The 21,413-nt window shown below is 41.2% G+C and overlaps 1 protein-coding gene across 9 annotated transcripts in view; it reads right to left on the reverse strand.

The window, feature by feature from the left end:
* The window catches only part of NEK1 (NIMA related kinase 1), a 312,305-nt gene that overhangs the window by 173,954 nt on the left and 116,938 nt on the right, over positions 1–21,413 (reverse strand). For 7 of the 9 annotated variants that reach the window (XM_033942264.1, XM_033942215.1, XM_033942206.1 and 4 more), the window contains 4 exons: positions 20,388–20,462; positions 15,577–15,749; positions 15,351–15,494; positions 1,361–1,463 (listed from right to left, as the gene is read on the reverse strand). In XM_033942264.1, the coding sequence (XP_033798155.1) occupies positions 1,361–1,463; positions 15,351–15,494; positions 15,577–15,749; positions 20,388–20,462 (495 nt within the window). The remainder of the gene's footprint in view (positions 1–1,360; positions 1,464–15,350; positions 15,495–15,576; positions 15,750–20,387; positions 20,463–21,413) is intronic. The other 2 variants (XM_033942234.1, XM_033942272.1) reach the window with 1 other exon arrangement.

The raw sequence follows: 21,413 nt of genomic DNA on the forward strand, positions 1-21,413 counted from the left end.
CATGAGTCGAGTATTTCATTTGAAAGGAAGTTCTGGAATAAGAGGATATAGGATGAAGTTAAGAGGTGATAGGCTCAGGAGTAATCTAAGGAAATACGTTTTTACAGAAAGGGTGGTAGATGCATGGAACAGTCTCCCAGAAGACGTGGTGGAGTCAGAGACTGTGTCTGAATTCAAGAAAGTGTGAGATAGGTACGTGGGATCTCTTAGAGAGAGAGGAAGAGCTAATAGTTACTGTGAATAGGCAGAATGGATGGGCCATTTAGCCTTTATCTGCCATCATGTTTCTATGTGTCAAGAGATAGCAAGAAAAAGAGAAAAGGGAGTAGTAGAGAATGGGTCTAGGAAGATTCATTGCAGCTAGTTCAGTGTTGGCCGTTTCAGTGCTGAATAATCTCATGAAAACATCCCGCAATGAAATGTTTATGATAAATCGTCCCATTCCATGCAGACAAGCACTAGAAATCACAGTGTGAGCCAGGTTTGATGCCTCCAATTCAGTGTTTGGGGGTGATGCCCCTCCACATACTCCCAAAATTCTTCCCTCTCCCTCTCCATGATTACACTAGGACCTGTGTTTCCCCATTGGGAAGAGCACAGAATGTACCATATGAGAGCAGGAAGGACAGAACCGCTGCATAAGGCACCAATTCCACAGCCAAAATGGAATAATTCCAATGTGCAAGAGTTGGCCCCTGAGCAGCAGGCTGCGGGGCGAGGCCAGAAAGCGAGCATTGATGTCTGGTAGGGAACCTGGGACCTGGGGGGGGGGGGGGGGGAGAAACTGACACTGGAGCTTCTGCGTTGCGTCCTTCAACTGTTGTCACCTCCGAGGGGACTGTGCCTGCCCTCTGCAGGTACCGAGGAGGGGGCTGGGGCGTCTGTGTCTCTTACTTGATGGGCTGTTCCCCAAATGCCGACTTATTTCAGCAAGCAGGGAGAGATGTTGGACTGATGGGGATGTTGGACTGATGAAGTCCAGCCTCTCCATAATGGGGCGATTCATCATAGCCATGCTGAAACCTCCCCTGATGAATCGTCCCATTCTGGTAAAGTTTAAGCCTTCCTAACAATCTACACCAGCTTTGTGAACATATAACTAGAAAGCATTTCTAACTATTCTGCTGGCCAGTTGTAAATATTGTATGTGCTTTCAAAATACAGACACACAAATAATGGCTTATTATTTCCACATTTTTTCAGAAATAGAAAAATAGATATTTTTTACAAGCTGTGTTGCTCATGTTGCTGAGTATGCCTTTCAGCACTATGGAAATGATAAATAGTAGTAGTAATATTTGGTGGATAGCACCTTTGGGTCACAATAAAGGACTAGCAGTATTTAGTACAAACTCCATACCAAGTGGCCTTCAGCTCTGGCTTTATTCAACATTGCTTCCTGTTTTCGCTGCAAGAATTCCTCCACTTGTCTGGCTCTCTCAGCAGCAACCTGTCCTCTTTGCCTAAGGAAACATATAAGAAAAAAAAAGCTTACTTGGATATATTTTACTGTCACTTGAGATCAGAACTTTCTTATATTGCCCGATAACAGAAATCTTGCCTTGATAGCATCATACTGGTTCACAAACCTGCACTTACTATGAGCTTAACCACTTGCACACACACAAGATGACTCACTAGACGATAACCAACCCAAAATCATGTTTGCATCAAACTATTACTCCACACAAAGAGTATGTACTAGTGCTGCCCGATTTCCGATTCAAATCAATTCACCGATTCACTTCAGGTGAATCGATTCGATTTAAAAAAAATAAATAAATTGGCCCCCGGATTTGGCGAGTAACCCTCCCCCCTCGCCCCCTAAGGCAGAAGCAGCAGCACTGCCTCTTGCTGGCCGGCTGCTGCCACTCCTGCTTTAGGGGGCAAGGGGGGAGGGTCAGTCAGGAAGTGCATACCCCTCCCCCCCAACGAAGGCCTGCATATTCCCCCTGGCCTCCCGCTCTTATATTTACCTGGAGCACACTGTTGGATACTGATTAGAACAAGAACCTTCCAGCAACGTCCCACAGTTCGCCAGCTAAACTAGCCGAACGAATTGGGGAGTAATAACAACAAAAACTCACAGAAAAAAACGTAACTCTTTAAGAGAAAACACTGAACAAAATGACAGGGCGGGGTCTGTGCCTGTCTGGAGGGACTAAAAGAAAATTAGCAGGTAAAAACCTAATTTCTCCTTTATCGTCCCTCCAGACTGGTACAGAACATATGATACCAAAGCAGTGCCCATCATAGTTGGGACACCTGAAGGATACAGGACGGATGGTAACAAAGCAGTACTCATCATGGGTGGGATCCCTGAAGGGCTGCCACAAGAACATGCTCACCAAATACTGTGTCCTTAAGTGCCCAATGTCTACATGAAAGTGGTGAACAAAGGAATGGAGAGAAGACCAAACCGAAGCTTTATAGATATTCCCCAGAGGTACAAGAGAAGATTCAGACCAAGAGGCCGCCTGAACTCGAGTGTAATGTGCTTTGAGAAAATCTGGAACAGGTTTCTTGTGAAGATATGCTGAAGCAATAGTCTCTTTGATCCAAAGCGCAACGGTAGCCTTGGAAGCACCGTCACCCTTATGAGGACCCGCAATAAGAAAAGAAAGACGATCTGACTTACAGAACTCCTGAGTCCGCTAAACATAAGCAACAGAACTTCTGGGTCTGCTAAACATAAGTGCGAAGGATCCTATGGACATCCAACTTGTGCAATTGTCTCTCTTCAAAGAAACTCTCCTGACTACCCAAGACTGGGAGGACCACAGACTAGTTGACATGAAAAGGCGAAACCACCTTCAGAAGAAAAGAGGGAATCGGCCGTGGCACGACCCACTCCTTAGAAAACTCCAGGAATGGCGGCCTACAAGAGAAGGCCTGCAGTACGGAAACGTATCTCGTGGAATCAATGGCCACCAGGAAGACCGCCTTAAGAGTAAGGTCCTTCAACGTGCAGGAACAGAGGCTCAAAAGGCGGACAACAAGCACAGAAAGAACTAGATTGAGATCCCAAGCTGGTACAGATGGACAGAGCAATTTCGCCACCCACAAGAAACAAATCACATCCAGAGAAGAGGCCAAACGCCGACCATGCAACTGACCGCAAAAAGAAGACAAAGCCACAATCTGCACCCTAAGAGAGGACCAGGCAAGACTGCGGGAAGGGGAACCACGCCATGCACGAACAACATTCCTCAAAAAGACGCCAAACACACACATAAGCCCGAGAGATGGAAAGTTTCCAAGAACCCAAAAGAGTGGAGATCACCTTCTCCGAATAACCTTTCTTACTTAGGTGCTCCCTTTCAAATCCAAGCCTTAAGACAAAAAGGACCCGGATCGAATATTGGAATGGGACCCTAAGTCAGAAGATTGAGCAAGAGGGGCAGCGGAAGAGGATCTGCCATGAGCAAACGAACCAGATCTGCAAACCACGAGCGCCTGGGTCAGTCCAGAGTTATGAGAATCACATGGCCTGCATGCTAGGCATTCTGAAGAAGAACTCTACCCACCAGAGGCCAAGGCGGAAAGTCATATAGCATGTCATACATCGGCCAAGGAGCTTTCCTGGAATGACTTGGCTCGAATCAACCAGATAAGGGTGAACCAGAATGCCCTCCTTGCGCAAGGCCGATGCCACCACCACTATAATCTTGGTGACGGTCCATGGTGCCATGGCCAGACCAAACCGAAGCACACAAGACTGAAAATGCTTTCCTAAAATCGCAAAGAGAAAGAAACGCTGATGGGAGGCCCAAATTGGGACATGCAGATAGGCCTCCATCAGATCGAGAGAAGTCAGAAATTCTCCAGACTGGACAGCAAAAATTACAGATTTCAGTGTTTCCATTCGAAAGGATGGAACCTGGAGAGCTCTGTTGACACCCTTCAGATCCAAAATGGGCCGTAAGGACACCTCTTTCTTGGATACCATAAAGTAAATGGAGTACCTGCCAGTGCGAATCTCCTGAGGAGGCACTGGAACCACCACTTTGAGGTCCAGCAACCTGAGCAATGTCTGCTGAAAAGCCCTCCTCTCCCATGTTGCCTGACAAGGAGGAGAGAAAATGATCTGGCAAAGGACAGGAAAATTTTAGAGCATAACCGTCCCAAATCACCTCTAGGACCACTGATTCGTTATGATCTTGGCCCATCCCCAATAAAACTCCCGCAACTGGGCTCCAACTGGCACTGGGGGAAGGACTGACAGCGAGTCATTGGGCCAGGTGGGCTGAAGAGGAGTCCCTGGAAGAGTCTCGCCCCCCTCAGCGGACTCCACAAAAGAATTGCATGTGCTGAAAAAAGCGATTACTGGAAGGAAAAGGGGCAGACCCTCCCCCCCCCCCCCCCCCCCGACATCAATGCTTCTCTCCTTTTTAGCTTAGACATGATTTTAATTTTTAACTATATTTTATTGTTAACCGTTTAGACACTTGTATGATAAATGGTATATCAAAAATAAAGAAACTTGGTACTTATGAAAATCATGCAAACGTCCCGTGAAGCCTGGTGAGGATGTTCCTCTGGCAGCCAAGGCACCTTAGAGTCACTCAAGGCCTGAACCAGCTTATCCAACTCCTCCACAAAGAGAAAGGAGCCCCAAAAGGGACATTTACTGAGCTTAGATGCCACATCCCTGACCAATCCTGAAGCCATAGGGTACAGCGGGTTGCCACTCCACGGGCCATGGATTGGGCTGAGGGCCACATTCAGAGAAATAAAAAAATGCCAAGCTCAATCTTAGCCACCTCCTGATCCACTAAGTACCAGTTAGCAGACTCATGGTCGAGGACCCGCTCAGACCACTGGAAACAAGCCCAGGCTACAAGACCATCACATATCATTGCCTGGACAGCCAAGGCAGCCACATCAAAACTCTGCTTAAGGAGAACCTCCATCTTATTGTCCCGAGTCTCTCTCAGGGCCAAACTGCCCTCAACTGGCACGGTGTGTCGATGTGCAATAGCCAAGACCACTGCATCAACTACAGGGGACTTAAAAGTATCCCTATTCCCATCAGGAATGGGATAAAGTCTAGTCATGGACCACACCAAGTGAAAAGGCGCATCCGGCATCTTCCACTGTGCGTGAACCACATCCCGAATATCCTGATGCATGAGATGCTGACTGGATGATCCTGATGAATGGGATGCTGACTGGATCTTCTGAAACAGAGGGTCCACAACTCGAGGGGGGTTCTTAACTTCCTTCTCAAAGCGCAAAACCAATGACACCTGAAGAATAAGCTCTTGCAGCTCTTCCCAGTGAAAAATGTGCACAATTGACGCATCCTCACCAACTGGTGCCTCCAAAAATCTACCATCCAAATCATCAGAGCCCCCTAGAAGATCCTGGAGGCCCACCCCAAGATCCAAGTCCTCATCCAGTGAAACCGGATCAGCCATAAGTCACCCGTGGTCGCTTGGACAATGGCTGAGGGGGCTGGACAGAAGCAGCTAGAGCAGGAGACTGAACGAGGGCAGCTATGGGAAATAAACACCCCCAGAAGACTCCAAAACTCCAGGGACAGAAGCAGGACCCCCCAGCCGCCTGTAAATAAGCCTTGTATATGGCCATCACAAAATCAGGGCAAAAACCTCACGGCAGCAATAAAGAATTCACAGCAGGAGCAGAAGACACATACAAGACCTGCTCCTGTCATTCTAAGACAGGAGGAAGATCGTCTGAGGCCGTGGGCAAAATGGCCACACTTCCTGCCAAAAACTGAGGGAAGGCTTGCAGACAAACTGTCTACAGAAAGAAGCAGTGGCAATGAGGCCTGACTAGACTTCACCGCTAAGGCAGGACCTCCTGGAGCCTTGCTGCAGTGGCAAGGGAATCCCCAGCACCTCTGGCGGTCCGCAATGCCGAATCATCCTGACCGTTGGCAGGTGAGGAAACCCCAGCGTGGGCGGCAGGGAAAGCCTGGGCATCTCCAATACCCCCTGCCGATCAGCAAAGCCAACACCGGTTCCCCCTTGAGGCAGCTAGAATACTTTGTGCACAAGCCAACCACATTCACTGCTTGGCACCTACAAAAACACACTTTTTTCTGCTTTTTAGAAGTGCTCATGACGATGGCTTGGGAGGGGGGGGGCAGTGGCTTGGGGGTGTCGGCACAGGGTGGGGGGGGGTATGGCGCGGGGGAAGGAGTCTATTTTTCTTTAATGGGACAGATTGTGTGTGTTTAACACACACACACATCTTTGCCATTAAAAAAACCCCCAGAAAGCCTAAAAGCAGTGACAAGAGGCTGCTTCCTATCACTGCTGTTAGGGCTCTGTGCATGTGTCAATCACTCACTGAGTAATTGATAGGTCACATTTACATGCAAATGATTTGCACCTCCATGCAAATCATTTGCATGCAAACTTGATAGTGCATCGATCGCTGCTGGAGAATCGGTCACAGAATCAGCCAATAGCAATCGAGTAGCTATCTTTAGTGCATAAGTTTCCAAGTTTATTTACAGTTTGATATACTGACCATCAAACAAATATCATGGTTTACAATTGCTAAAATTGGATTTAAAAAAAGAGAAATAATTAAAACAAAAAATTAAAAATAGGGCAACATAAAGGCCAAACAAATACAAAGATACGGACAAAGTTGATACAATAAGCACTGGGGGAGGGGAAGATTCAAAATTACATTGAAGTCAAAATGAAAATAAATGGGAGGTAGGAAGGGGAAAGGAGAGAACTAATAGGGAAGGGGAGGGGGGGTCGCTTCTTAAAAGTGGTTCTCTTTAACAGTTAAAGATGGAAGGAGAAGGATCTTATCCTGAATTTTGGTATGTGTATTGAAATAAAAAGGTTTTTAGTTTGGTTTTCTGATCGAAGGTGAGATGGCATTGCATTCTAGAGGGAGGGGGCTGTGATGGTGAAGATAGTATTTCGAGTGTAGAAAAGTTATTTGAGTGACGGAACAGTCAACAGATTTTGATCAGCGGATCTCAGAGCCCAAAGAGAAGCATAAGGAATGAGATATTTATCAAGGAATGATGGGGAGTATGCAAGTTTAATCTTAAATACTAATAGAACAATTTTATAAGTAATTCCCTGTGGAACAGGAAGCCAATGTGCTTCACATAATAGCGGAGTAACGTGATCATATTTTTTTGTGTTGTGAATAAGCTTAATGGCAGTATTTTGAATTAATTGCAGTCAGCGAGTTTCTTTTTGGGTGATTCCATGGTATAAGGAATTGCAGTAATCTATGAGTGAAATAATCAAGGAATGAATAAAGGTTTGGATGGAGGCCGGTTTGAGAATGGAGGTTATAGAACGAATTAGTCAGAGTTTATAGAAGCATTTTTGGGTAACTACACTGATCTGGTCATGATAGGTTTCAAGTTTCAAGTTTTATTATAATTTGATGAATCGCTTATTCAAAATTTACTAAGCAAATTACAATAAAATAAAATTTAGACATACTATTTAAAATTTGCATATAATAGGCTAGACCGACAAACTTACAGACAAAATTGATACACAAGGAGTGAAGGGATAAAGTTACAAAATTAGTGCTTTGAAGAAGAAAAAGAGAACCATGAATAGAAAGAACACAAGGGAGGGCAAAGTGTATCTTTCGGGGGCCACTGTTTCACTGCTTAAATATGAATTAAAGATTAAAAGCATCTTTAAAAAGAAAGCTTTTTAAGTTATTTTTAAAATGACTAGGGTCTTTTTCCTCTCTTATATATTGAGGTAAAGTGTTCCAGAGTTGGGGGGCCATCACTGAAAACATACCATGGCGTCTGGTTCCAATCACTTTCAAAGAAGGGACTATTAAGAGCTTTTGAGCTGTAGAACGGAGCGAACGGGGTTGTATTATAGGGAATAAGCATTCTATTAATAAATTGCGGTTCATTGATGGACAGAGTTTTAAATACTAAGAGAAATATTTTAAAGGTGATACGGTGATTGATTGGAAGCCAGTGTGAGTTAATTAAAAGAGGAGTAACGTGATCATATTTTTTACCATTATGAATAAGTTTAATGGCTGTATTTTGAATTATTTGAAGGCGTTTCTTTTCTTTTTGGGTAATGTTTATTAGTAATGAATTGCAGTAATCGAGTTTAGCGATAATAAGGGAGTGTATTAAGATATTTAATGATTTAGGCTCAAGAAACTTAGAAATTGAGCGAATCATACATAGTCTATAGAAGCAAAAATTTAATGGTATTACTTATGTGTTCGTGAAAGGAGAATTTATCATCAACAATGACACCAAGTATTTTTAAAGATGTTACTAAATCCAGCTGAATCTTGTTAATGGTGAGGGAGTACTCAAGTTTATTCCCTGTTTCCACGGTGAGGTCTTTATCTAGGATGATTCCTAGTAATTTGACTTTAGGTTCAATTTGGATTTGTTTGTGTCTATGCAGATTTATCCTTTTAAAGATTTGTTATTTTTAGCCGGAAAGAGAATGCCATAGGATTTTTTTATATTGAGAGATAAACGGTTAGATCGGAGCCAGTGACTGATTTTGTCAAGTTTGATATTTATTTCTTGAATGTCGCTTGTGTTTGAAGGGTTGATGTGGTGCAAAAGTTGGATGTCATCAGCATAAGCAAAGGTGGAAAATCCTATTGATTGAGCTAAGGTCAGAAGCGGAGTTAGAAAGATATTAAAAAGTAGGGGAGAGAGAATAGAACCCTGTGGAACACTGTAGGTTTGAGTGATTGGAGAAGAGGAGGAACCTCTAGAGTGGACTTTGAAGTTCCGATCTGTAAAATAGGAAGAGAATCAAAGGAGGGCATGATCTGAAATTCCACTGTTTTTGAGGCAATGGAGAAGGAGGGCGTGATTGATTGTATCAAACGCTGCTGGTAGGTCAAGAGATATGAGGAGAACAGATTTGCGGTGGTTGTGGTAATAATAGATGGTGGTGGTGAGACCAATGAGAGATAGATCCATGGAAGCCTGTTTGATTAGGGTGGAGCACATTGGTTTTCTCTAAGTCAGAGAGTTGATTGAACACTATTTTTTCCGTATGTTTGGCAATGAAAGGCAGGTAGGCAATGGGATTAAAGTTATCGCAGTTGGTTTCATCTAAGTGTCGGATTTTTAATTTTGAAAAAACTAAGGCAGATTTCCAGGATTTAGGGACAGCATTGGTGAAAAGACTTTTGGTGATCATTTAAAGAAGGGGCCAAATATCAGAAAATTTTTTTTTTAGAGTGGATGATGAAATATTCTCAATAGGGCTGTTAGAAGTGTTCATAGATTGGATGATTTTTAGAAGATCACCAAGAGATGGGAGTTTGAATTTTGAGAGGGTGCTGAATGGAAAATGAGGGTCAAGAGGGCCTGTTGATGGAGTATGCCCGAGACGTTTTTTGTATGTTTTTTATTTTTAGGTCAAAATGGTTGAGTTAGGGGGTAGGTACATAAGAATAGCCTTACTGGGTCATACCAATGGTCCATCAAGCCCAGTAGCCCGTTCTCATGATGGCCAATCCAGGTTACTAGTACCTGGCCAAAACCCAAGGAGTAGCATTATTCCATGCTACTAATCAAGGGCAAGCTGTGGCTTCCCCTATGTCTTTCTCAATAACAGACTATGGACTTCTCCTCCAGGAAATTGTCCAAACCTTTCTTAAAACCAGCTACCTCTGGCAATGCATTCCAGAGCTTAACTATTCTGAAGAGTGAAAAAAAAATTTCCTCCTATTGGTTTTAAAAGTATTTCCCTGTAACTTCATAGAGTGTCCCCTAGTCTTTGTAATTTTTGACAGAGTGAAAAATTGATCCACTTGTACCCGTTCTACTCCACTCAGGATTTTTTAGGCTTCGATCATATCTCCCCTCAGCCGTCTCTTTTCCAAGCTGAAGAACCCTAACCATTTTAGTCTTTCCTCATACAAGAGGAGTTCCATCCCCTTTATCATCTTAGTCACTCTTCTTTGAACCTTTTCTAGCGCCTCTATATCTTTCTTGAGATAAGGAGACCAAAATTGAGGTTCCACCATGGATCGATATAATGGCATTATAACATTTAGTCTTGTTAACCATCCCTTTAAATATAATTTTTAGCATCCTGTTTGCTGTTTTTGACCACCGCTGCGCATTGGGCGAAAGGTTTTATCGTATTGTCTATGATGATACCCAGATCCTTTCCTTTGGCACTAACCCCCAAGGTGGGCACTAGCATCTGGTAACTGTGATTTGGGTTATTCTTCCCAATGTGCATCACTTTGCATTTGTCCACATTAAATTTCATCTGCCACTTGGACGCCCAATCTTCCAATTTCCTAAGGTCTGTCTGCAATTTTTCACAATCCGCATGCATTTTAATAACTTTGAAGTTTAGTGTCATCTGCAAATCACCTCACTCACCGTTACATTTTCTAGATCATTTATAAAAAAGTTAAATAGTACAGGTCCCAGTACAGACCCCTGCGGCACTCCACTGTTTACTCTCCTCCATTGAGAAAAATTACCATTTAATCCTACCCTCTGTTTTCTATCCGATAACCAATTCCTAATCCACAACTGAACTTTGCCACCAATCCCATGACTCTTTAATTTTCTCAGGAGTCTCTTGTGAGGAACTTTATCAAAAGCTTTCTGAAAATCTAGATACACTATATCAACCGGCTAACCTTTATCCACATGTTTATTCACACCTTCAAAGAAGTCAAGCAAATTGGAGAAGCAAGATTTCCCTCAGCTGAACCCATGCTGACTCCGTCTTATTAAACCATGTTTGTCTACGTGTTCCAGAATTTTATTTTTTATAATTGTTTCCACCATTTTGCCCGGCACTGAAGTAAGGCTTACTGGTCTGTAATTTCCCAGATCTTCCCTGGAGCCCTCTTTAAAAATCAGCGTAACATTGGCCACCCTCAAATCTTCACGTACTACAGACGATTTTAGTGTCAGGTTACAGATCACTAACAGCATTTTAGCAATTTCATGTTTGAGTTCTTTTAGTACCCTAGGATGTATACCATCTGGTCCAGGCGATTTATCACTTTTTAGCTTGTTGATTTGGTTTAGTACATTTTCCAGCTATTTCTTTCAGCTCCTCCACATCATCACCCTTGAAAACCATTTCCGGCTCAGGTAGATCTCTTACATCTTCTTCCATAAAGATCGAAGCAAAGAATTCATTCAGTCTTTCCACTGTGATCTTATCCTCCCTGAGCGCTCCTTTATCATCCAATGGTCCGACAGATTCCCTCACAGGTTTTTTTTGCTTCTGATGTACCTAAAAAATTATGAGTTTTTGCCTCTTTTGCAAGTTTCTCTTCATATTCTTTCTTAGCTGTCTTTATAAATGCTTTGTATCTAGCTTGCCATGGCTTATGTTTCTTCTTATTTTCTTCATTCGGATCCTTTTTCCATTCTTTAAAGGATGTTGTTTTGGCTCTAATAGTCTCTTTCACTTCACCTTTTAGCCATGCTGGCTCTTGTTTCCTCTTCTTTCCACCTTTGCTGATACATGGAATACATCTGGTCTGTGCTTCCACGATGGTATTTTTAAATAACATCTACACCTGGTTTACAGTCCTAACCTTTGCAACTAATCATTTTAACTTCTTTTTAAACACTTTCCTCATTTTATCATAGTTGCCCTTTCAAAAATTAAATGCCTCTGTCAAACTTGATAGCGCATCGATCGCTGCTGGATAATCGGCAAGAGACTCGGCCAATAGTGATCGAGTCACTATCTTTAGTGTATCTAGCTCTAAGTTGTTAAAAGTACAAGAGGATTGTGAAAAACCACAAGAGGACCTTACATGACTGAGGGATTAGGCATCCAAATGGCAGATGAAATTTAATGTGAGCAAGTGTAAAATGAAAGAATGGAAAACAAAGATGAAAATGTTATTATGCCTTTGTACTGCTTTATGGTGCACCTGTACTTCAATATGTGCAGTTCTGGTCGCTGTATCTCAAAAAAACATATAGCAGAATTAGAAAAGATACAGAGAAGGGTGGCGAAAATAATAAAAGGGATGGGACAACTTCCCTATGTGGAAAGGCTAAAGCAGCTAGGGCTATTCAGCCTGGAGAAGAGACAGCTCATGTGAGATAAGACAGAGACCTATAAAATACTCAGTGGAGTAGATATGAATTGTTTGTTTACTCTTTCCAAAACTACTACTAGAACTAGCGGGCATGCGATAAAATTACTAAGTAGTAGATTTAAAACTAACCAAAGAAAATATTTCTTCATTCAACAGGTAATTAAACTCTGGAATTTGTTGCCAGAAATTGTAGTTAAAATGGTTAGCTTAGCAGGGTTTAGAAAAAGTTTGGATAATTTCCTAAAAGAGAAGTCTGTAAGCCATTATTAAGATAGTCTGGGTAAATTCACTACTTATTTCTAGGATAAGCAGCATAAAATCTGTTTTTCCTCAAGATCTTGCCAAGTACTTGTGACCTGGGTTGGCCACTGCTGGAAACTGGATACTGGACTTGGTAGACCATCAGTCTTTCTCAGTATGGCAACTCTTATGTTCTTATGTGGAAAGAGGAACCAAAATGTATAACTATGTGATGCAAGATTCCACATTAGGAGTCACTGCTCAGGAAAAGAATTTGGTGTCATCATTGATGATACGTTGAAACCCTCTGCTCAGTGTGCAGTGGTGGCTAAGAAAGGAAATACTGTAGAATAGTGTCTCTCAAACTGTGTGCCATGGCACAGTGGTGTGCCCCGAAGAGATTCTGAGTGCCAAGAGAAATTCCAGAATTTCACTTTGTTTTAAAATATTCCCTTCATAAGTATACACAAGAATAGATGACATTTACATCACATACACAAGAGTCTGTCAATGCTATGAACGTCTGTGTATGTAAGGATACGACCACCCAGACAAGCATCATTCTTTGACATGATTGGTCCTTGAAAACTAACGGCAAGTTAATTTTAGTTTTATTTTTTATGCAGTAGTTATCCTAACTTGAGCAACAAAGCAATCAAGGCTTTGTTACCATTTGGATCTTTTTATCATGGCGAACTTGGATTTTCAGCTTTGACAGAAATTAAATTGAAAAAAAAAAAAAAGAGAATGACTGCAGATGGTGGATGATGAAATGTGTGTTTGCTTGTCGACTATCGAGCCATGTTTTGAGTTAATTTGTACTCAAAAACAAGCACATCCATCGCATTGAATAGAAATTCTATTCTATCCATTTAGTTTCGCTGTTGCTACAATTACCCATACATAGCTTAAAGAACTTTAAATAAATAACTCTCAAATTTAATTTTTTGTTGGTTTTGCAATTTTATAATTTCAATTATAATGTTCCGTGAAAAACATTTGCTCCATTTAGTGTGCTGCAAAAAACATTCTCTCTGTTTAGTGTGCTGGAGCTAAAAGAAAATTGAGACACACTGCTGTACAATGTTAGGTATTATTAGGAAAGTAATGGAAAACATACCTGAGATTATTATAATGCCTGCATGGCTCCACGGTGCGACTACACCTTGAATATTGTGTACAATTTTGGTCACCGTATCTCAAAAAGGAACAAGGGCACCAAAAATGATAAAGAGGGTGGGATGACAAGGCTAAGGATCTTCAGTTCGGAGAATAGAAGGCTGAGCTATGATGGATGTCCATAAAATACTGAATGGAGTGGAAATGGTGGAAGTGGATCACTTATTTATTCTTTCCAAATATACAAAGACTAGTGGGCATGAAATGAACAAATACAGTATATTATCCCAGACCCTGTGGGCCAGATTCTCTATAGGACGCCCAGTCTCAGTAGCCACCTAAGCGGCTTTTGAGAATTGCACATGGGTGTCCTATATTGACGTCTAACCCCTTATAACCATCCCAATTCTCTAACCAGCGTCCATGTCACACTGGTTAGAGAATTGCGTTGCTGCGGCGATCAGTTTAGCGGCCGTGGCCAGGAACCCGTCCCCCTGCGAAGTTGGCCAGCAGGAGGGAGTAACTGAAGACTATTCCTGCCCAGAGATCTCTCTGAACCAAGGAAGGTTAAGGTGAAAAGGGGGGAGGCCCAGGAAGGGAAGCCCTATTGTTCTTAGAAAGAGGGAGCTGTTGCTGTTTGGGGGAGGGGAGAGAGAAGAGGAGAGATACACAACCAGCTGAATCTCAGCCAGGACCTGCATAAGTTCCAGCAGTAAGAAACATAGAAACATGATTGCAGATAAAGGCCAAATGGCCCATCTAGTCTGACTATCCGCAGTAAACATTATTTCTTTCCCTCTCAGAGAGATCCCACATGCCTATCCCAGGCTCTTTTGAATTCAGACACAGTCTCTGTCTCTACCACCTCTTCTGGGACACTGTTCCATGCATCTACCACTCTTTCTGTTAAAAAAATATTTCCTTAGATTAATCCGGAGCCTATCACCTCTTAACTTCATCTTATGCCAACTGAAGCATTAACTTCATTTCTCCTTTCTTATCCATGCAAATGTTTAATCAAATACTTAGGGATGAAATATGTTTTTTCTTACCTGAGCAACTGAGAACCTTTTTGGATTTGAAGAAATTGGTGACTTAAATTAATTATTTTTTTCTTTTTTTTTTGAACAGCTGTTAAAGATAAAGTGGGACCAAAACTGTTAAGCCTATTCTTTACTATTATTTGATATAAAATTAGGTTCTCCTCCCTTTACTAGAGCCCCTTTCTCATTATTGTGGTCTAAGGAAGATAATACATATTTGTATTTAACTGATAATTTGCCCTTTTTTTTTCTCTGGATTCTCTTTCTGTATTTCTTGAGCAAGAGTATTCTTGTGAATTATGATAAATTGCAATATATAATTTTTTTTTTAACTTCATCCTATGCCCTCTCATTGCAGAATTTCCTTTCAAATGAGAGACTCGACTCATGCGCATTTACATTATGTAGGTATTTAAACGTCTCTATCATATCTCCCCTCTCCCACCTTTCCTCCAAAGTATACAGATTGAGATCTTTAAATCTGTCCCCATATGCCTTATGATGAAGACCACATACCATTTTAGTAGCCTTCCTCTGGACCAACCCCATCCTTTTTATATCTTTTTGAAGGTGTGGCCTCCAGAGCAGTTTAGGCACATTCAACACTAGTGCTTGGATATGGCCCGGCATGTAATATCCAGGTCTAATTTAGTTGGTGACCACCAGCACATAACTAAATCCCAACTGCCATTGGCTGATTATTGACCAGAACATCTTTTAAAAGCTGTCACAATTGCAGTTGCTCCACTGACAACTAAATCAGTTTGTCAGCCCATCATTTCAATCACAGCATCCAGTGTCACATTTACTATTATACACAACAATCGCCCAGTCTAAAATACAGAGATGAGACTGGGATGTAAATGGATGTGGGGTTCACCACAGTCCAACCTGTTTGCATTAGCTTGTTTAGACACCTCCTTCAACCTTTTCAATTCTTTTCCCATGGCATCAGCATCTGGTAAATGGTGGAAATCGGCTGGCTCGTTGGGAATTTCAGGACGTACATTATGTGCTGATGCAGGTGCAGCTTCTCTGTAAATAAATATGTAGAGCATCATTCATTATGTTCCTCCATGCTAAGGGAAAATACACCACAGCCTGGACTTGACTGTACCTGTGAATGAGTTTCACCATCTGCACTTCCATTTTTAATTTGGCTTCTCTCTCTTCAGCAGCTTTGATGTTTTCTTTCTGCTGTTGCATCTGGTCAAATATGGCATGGTAATGTTCATACATTCCCCGGGGAAGTGCACCTCCTCCACCTCCAACTCCTCCATAAAAAGGAATCTAATGTAAGAAAAAGGAGCTTCATAATCATCTTTGTTAGAACTTTACAGAGAGACATTAACTATGAGTGGCACAAGAATTATTGATAAGTGCTTGACTTTATACACTTGCATTTTGTCACATTATATACATTTTCTTGTTAACAATTTATACAAGCCTAGAACCATGAAACAGATATTTCAGCAGCCCATAGATAAAGCAATACAAATGAAGCTAAATAAAGAAAATAAAAAGCCCGAGAAGGAAATAGGTGACCTTGGGCTGAGTTTAGAGAGATGAAGGAGCCAAGCTCTACTCAAACTAGCAATGCCCAGAGGCTAGGAAAAGCAGGGGAACACAAAGTTAGATTAGAATGTCAGGCAGAGGAGAAGATAAGTTTCTCAACTTCAAAGAGGTTAAGCAGCACAGAGGAAAGCGGGTTTATAGACAGGAAGCAGAACATGTGGCTCACCCTAGATCTCTCTAAATCATTTTCAAGGTAAGTACCCTGGCAGTTTCAAAAAGGGTATGTAGATGCTTTTCAGCGTATTTTTCTTAGCTTTAAAAGTTGCCATTTTTGAAGTGGAAACAGTAATGTGTATTGAGCCAATAAAATGAATTGTGGGTTTCCAATCTTCCCCCAAGACAACAATTTGTATATCATGAAACAGGATTCCTGGCAGGATGAAGATGTTAGTGTCAGCTGAAAAATAAGTAAAGTTTTGATATTTGGATGAAGAATGTAGAATGAGATTGGGATTTTCAAAAAGGAACTGTAACTGTGAATTCATAATACAGTATTAGAGACACTGTACATGGGATTGGATCTCAATAGTTTTTTGTATTGATGAAAAGAGCCCTAATAGAATAAGATGATTTAGCTCACATGGTGGGTAAAAATGACTATTTGGTGGATGTGTGTATGAATAGTGGAGTTTTTTTATGCCAGTGACTGAATTTGTGTCAGTCCTCCATTCTAGTAGGGACTGTTCTCCTTGGGACCGAGACTTTTTCTCCACTATTTGAAATGAATGTGTAATTAAGAGTGACTCCGTAGATTGGATAATGAATAGGTTGAATGGTGATTTCAACTATCCCAATTTTGACTGGATAAATGTTACATTAGGAAGTGCTAGGGAAGTAAAATTCTTAGATGCAATAAATGACTGCTTCTTGGAGCAACTGTTCCAGGAACCAACAAGAGGGAGAGCTATTTTAGATCTAGTCCTTAGTGGAGCGTAGGGCATAGCATAAGCAGTTTTGGGTCCATTGGGAAACAATGATCATAACATGATCAAATTTGAGCTAATATCTGGACCAAAATCACAACCAGAGAAGAGAGATACTAAGGAACTGTGAAGTAAATACATTTGTAGGTCAGTAAAAGTTTGAATTGTATGTGGAAATGGACAGGGAAGCAATGAGGGGTTGAGAGGGGTTGTATGGGTATAGCGGCATTGGCAGAATATGAGGCATAAAGCAGAATTCTGGATGGATTGAAAGGGAGAGAGATGGTTTAGCAGAGGTGAATTAGAAGCAGTCTAGGCAAGAGGCGACAAGGATACAGATGAGGGTCTTAGCAGTATGCTCAGAAAGAAAGAGTCAAATTTTGGCAATGTTGTAGAGAAAATAGTAGAAATAAGAGCCTTACTCTAATGAGAGGGGTCAAAATGGATTTCAAGGAAATAAAAGGAACTTTTTGCTTGCCAGAGAACAATACTGGATTTATAGTTTAAAATCGTATTTTCCATTTGGTATGAATGAAGCTATAGATTGGCATGTGGCAAGCAATATGAACAGTTGATCATTTTTCATAAGATAAGTCCAGAATTATGGATTGCCAACTTATAAGCGATACAGTAACACTGAACTCTTTTAGGCTTTTGGATTTTGGACTACAACATGTATCACATTTACAGGGGTTTTCTTTCAGCATAGCAATATACTAACAACATCTCCTCAATCATGAAAAACTTTCCATGATTAATCTTCTAGTCCCCTGTAGCTGAGATTTATAGATAGATATAGAGATACATATACACATCTCAAAACCCGTATAAGGGCGCTCCAGTAATTTCTGTTTTTTCATATAGGAAATCAGAATGTTTTCCCCCTATGGAGCTTTGAGTTGAGCCGGTCCACTAGGGGGTGGAGCGTGTCTCCCTTTGTCTCTCCAATGCTGGCTCAATCCTACAGCAATCTATGATGCTAGAAGGGCAGACTTACTAGGAATAGGAGGATTAATTTCAGCTGGAGTGAGGGGGCTGGAGAGTATTCCATAAGGTTTAAATTCTCTTGCTTTTATTTGCAGTGTAACTGCACCGCGAAGAACCATCTTTTGATCCGTACTGCTTTGAGAGATGCCCCTGATGAAGGATTCGAAACAGGGCTCTTTAGGGCAATCAGCTGGCACCCCACATGATATAATAAACAGTGGTTTGCAGATAAGTTCCTGTTTTTCAGCCATTTTATTAAGGGTTTAAAATTCACCATGCTTTATATTTCTCAGGAGCTTTTTCACCAATGTCATTTAAAAGCACTGTTGAATTGTTGATTTATTTATTTCAATCCTATTTAAATTTAATTCTCCACACTATATAGTCACCAGGGTTTTTGGGCGATTGTTAACAATTTTTGCATTTATTTATAGTCTAAGGAGAAAAAGAAAAAAAGCAGTTAAAAAAAAACTTTTGCACTATGAATTATAGATTTTTAGATTAGCCCACAGAGTGTTTTAAAATTATGTGAGTGGGTAATATCTGCCAAGCACGTTGGTGCATTTGGTGGTATTGAACCCTGGTGAACTCGGATAAAACCTTCCACATGAGTTCCCACTTACTGATGTAACACTCTGTTTATAATTTCCAACCAAACATTTGGTACAAGGGGTTCGGTTAGCCCGAAACCCTTCAGGTGTCTGGAGAATAGAGAGCAGGTCTGGTTTTTGGAGTAGAGAAAATAGTGACAGGTTTTGGCAGTCTGTTGGATTTGTGAAGGAAAGGAGAAGGATGAGTCACAGATTGCGAGGTTGCGAGCTGATGGGACAGGGAGGATGAGGATGATGTCTACAGAAATAGAGGATGGGGGTAGAGGAGAAGTGGGTTTAGGAGGAGCTCAGACTTGGTCATGTTTAATTTTAGATGGCGGTGAGACATTCAGATAGTGATGTCAGATAGGCAGGCTGATACCTGGGCCTGAATGTCTGTAGAGATTTCAGGTATAGAGGTATATCTGTGAGTCATCAGCATAGAAGTGATACTAAATGCTATGGTAAGAGATTAGAGCACCAAAGGAAGAAGTGTAGATGGAAAAAAAAGCAGTCCCAGGAAATAGACCTGAAGTACACAGACTGATAGTGGGATGGCATCTGAGGAGGATCCACCAGAGCATACACTAAAAGTTGATAAAGTTGAGCCAGTTGAAATAGTGTATCTAGATTTTCAGAAAGCTTTCGACAAAGTGCTTCATTAGAGACTCCTAAAAAAAATTAAAGAGTCATGGGATAGGAGGCAATGTTCTGTTGTGGATTAGGAATTGGTTACCGGACACAAAATAGAGAGTAGAGCTAAATGGCCATATTTCTCAATGGAGAAGGGTGAATAGTGGAGTGCCACTGGGATCTGTTCTAGGACCAGTGCTATTTAATGTATTTATAAATAATCTGGAATTTGGAATGACAAGTGAGGTGACAAAATGTGCAGATGACACTAACCTCTTCAAAGTTTTCTAGGTGCCCTACAGAAGAGTCCACAAACCAAACTGTCAGATGCCGGGCAAATTCTAGCTTATAACCGTACTGAATGTTGTCCAGAACCCACTAGTTGGACGAAATCTGAACCCAGGCCTGCAGGAATGCTGAGAGCCTGTCCCCGTGTCATTCTCTAAGACATGCGGCTAGGAGGAAGGAGCCGGTCAGAGAAGATAAACACCAACGGGAGGGAGGGAGGCATGAATTTGGGACGCAGAACAGAGGGAAGGACAACAAGGGGTGAATTGGGACATGAAGTGAGGAGAAGACTCACGTTTGGATAGGAAGGGAGGGAGGAGGCACGCGTTGGCACAGGGAGTGGCAAAACCTCAGTTCGTAAGTATGAGTCTGACATAAGTCGGACGTTCTTAACCCAAGGACTCACTAGGGGCCCTAGGCAAGTATGCCCTTTGTCCCCCTTCCATTCTTCTTGCTCTTGCCTGGAGTCTCCAGCATCAGTTATTTGGGCTAATCCTAACATTAAAGGCATTTAAGGAAGGCAATCAGGAATTTAAAATCACTCTTTTTGCAGATGATCTGCTTCTGTTGACCTCTTCTATTATCACCCTTCCAAATTTGACAGCTAAACTTGAAGCTTACTCTCAAGTCACTGAGTTCAAAGTAAACATGGAAAAGACTAAAGCTTATCATTTCACACTGGATAATAATATCTTAAACAGTATACCATCATATTTTTGAAGCTAACTATGTAAAATTACTTAAGACACTAAAGGCTGACCTAGAGTGCTGGAAAAACATCACTTTCTTGGTTTGGTAGGATATCCACTATTAAAATGAATATTTTGCCCTGATTTCTCTATCTTTGTCAGGTCTGCCCAAAGCAAAACTAAGGTCAGGAGAATGAAGGAACAGAGAGTTAACAGCTCCGAAAATTAGTACTCATGGCCTACCTTAAGATCACCACTTCCACCTGAACCAATCACATTTCTCCATCCTTGTTCTCTAGCTTTATTAATGCGATCCATCTGAGAAATAAATGAACAGATATGAAGTTGCAAGATGGTGGTAACCGTTACTAAAAAATAACTACCCCCCCTCTTTTACAAACCCGCGCAAGGGTTTTTTTAAAACTAAACTAAACTAAAACTTAACTTTATATACTGGGTCTTTAACCAGAAGAAGCTCAACGCAGTTAACAATAAGTTAAAAAAATATGCTAAAATACAAGGTGGATTAATTTTCAAAGTGTTTAGCAAATAGAAAAGTTTTTAAAGATTTACAAAAAGTTTGGAAAGAGCTAGGACACCTCAAAATTAAAGGAAGTTCATTCCATAATTGGGGAAATTTAAAAGCCAGAGAAAGGCTGAAATTCTTGACTCCTTTAATTTCATTCCTAGAAGGGAGGGAAAGTTTAAATCGTTGAGTGCCTCTCGCATATGAAAATCTATAGACATTCCATAGAAGAGGAACAAGAGGAATGAAAATACCATATAAAAATTTAAAAATAATACATATACATTTAAACTGGATTATGAGATAAACCGGGAGCCAATGGAGACTCAAAAGCAAAGGAGTCACATGGTCGAATTTGCTTTTTCCATAAATCAGATTTGCAGCGGTATTTTGAATCAATTGTAATCTTTGAAGGCAGATCTTTGTGATACCAAGATAAATAGCATTACAATAATCTAGCCGATATAATATAATTGATAATTGATTGGACCAAGACAGAAAAATTATGTTGATGGAAAAGAGATCTATCCTTTCTCAGCATTCGTAAACTGAAAAAACATTTCTTAGCCAGAGAGTTTATTTGATCCTTAAAGGTAAAGGAAGAATCAAAAAGTATTCCCAAAATCTTGGAGGAGAATTCAATTTGTAGGGAGGCTCCTGAATCCAGAAGTACAGTGGAAGGAAGATAATCCAGTTTTGGGCCTAACCACAAAAGTTTAGTTTTGGCTGCATTTAACTTCATC

The sequence above is a fragment of the Geotrypetes seraphini genome, chromosome 1, assembly GCF_902459505.1.
Source record: "Geotrypetes seraphini chromosome 1, aGeoSer1.1, whole genome shotgun sequence".
Taxonomy (NCBI): domain Eukaryota; kingdom Metazoa; phylum Chordata; class Amphibia; order Gymnophiona; family Dermophiidae; genus Geotrypetes; species Geotrypetes seraphini.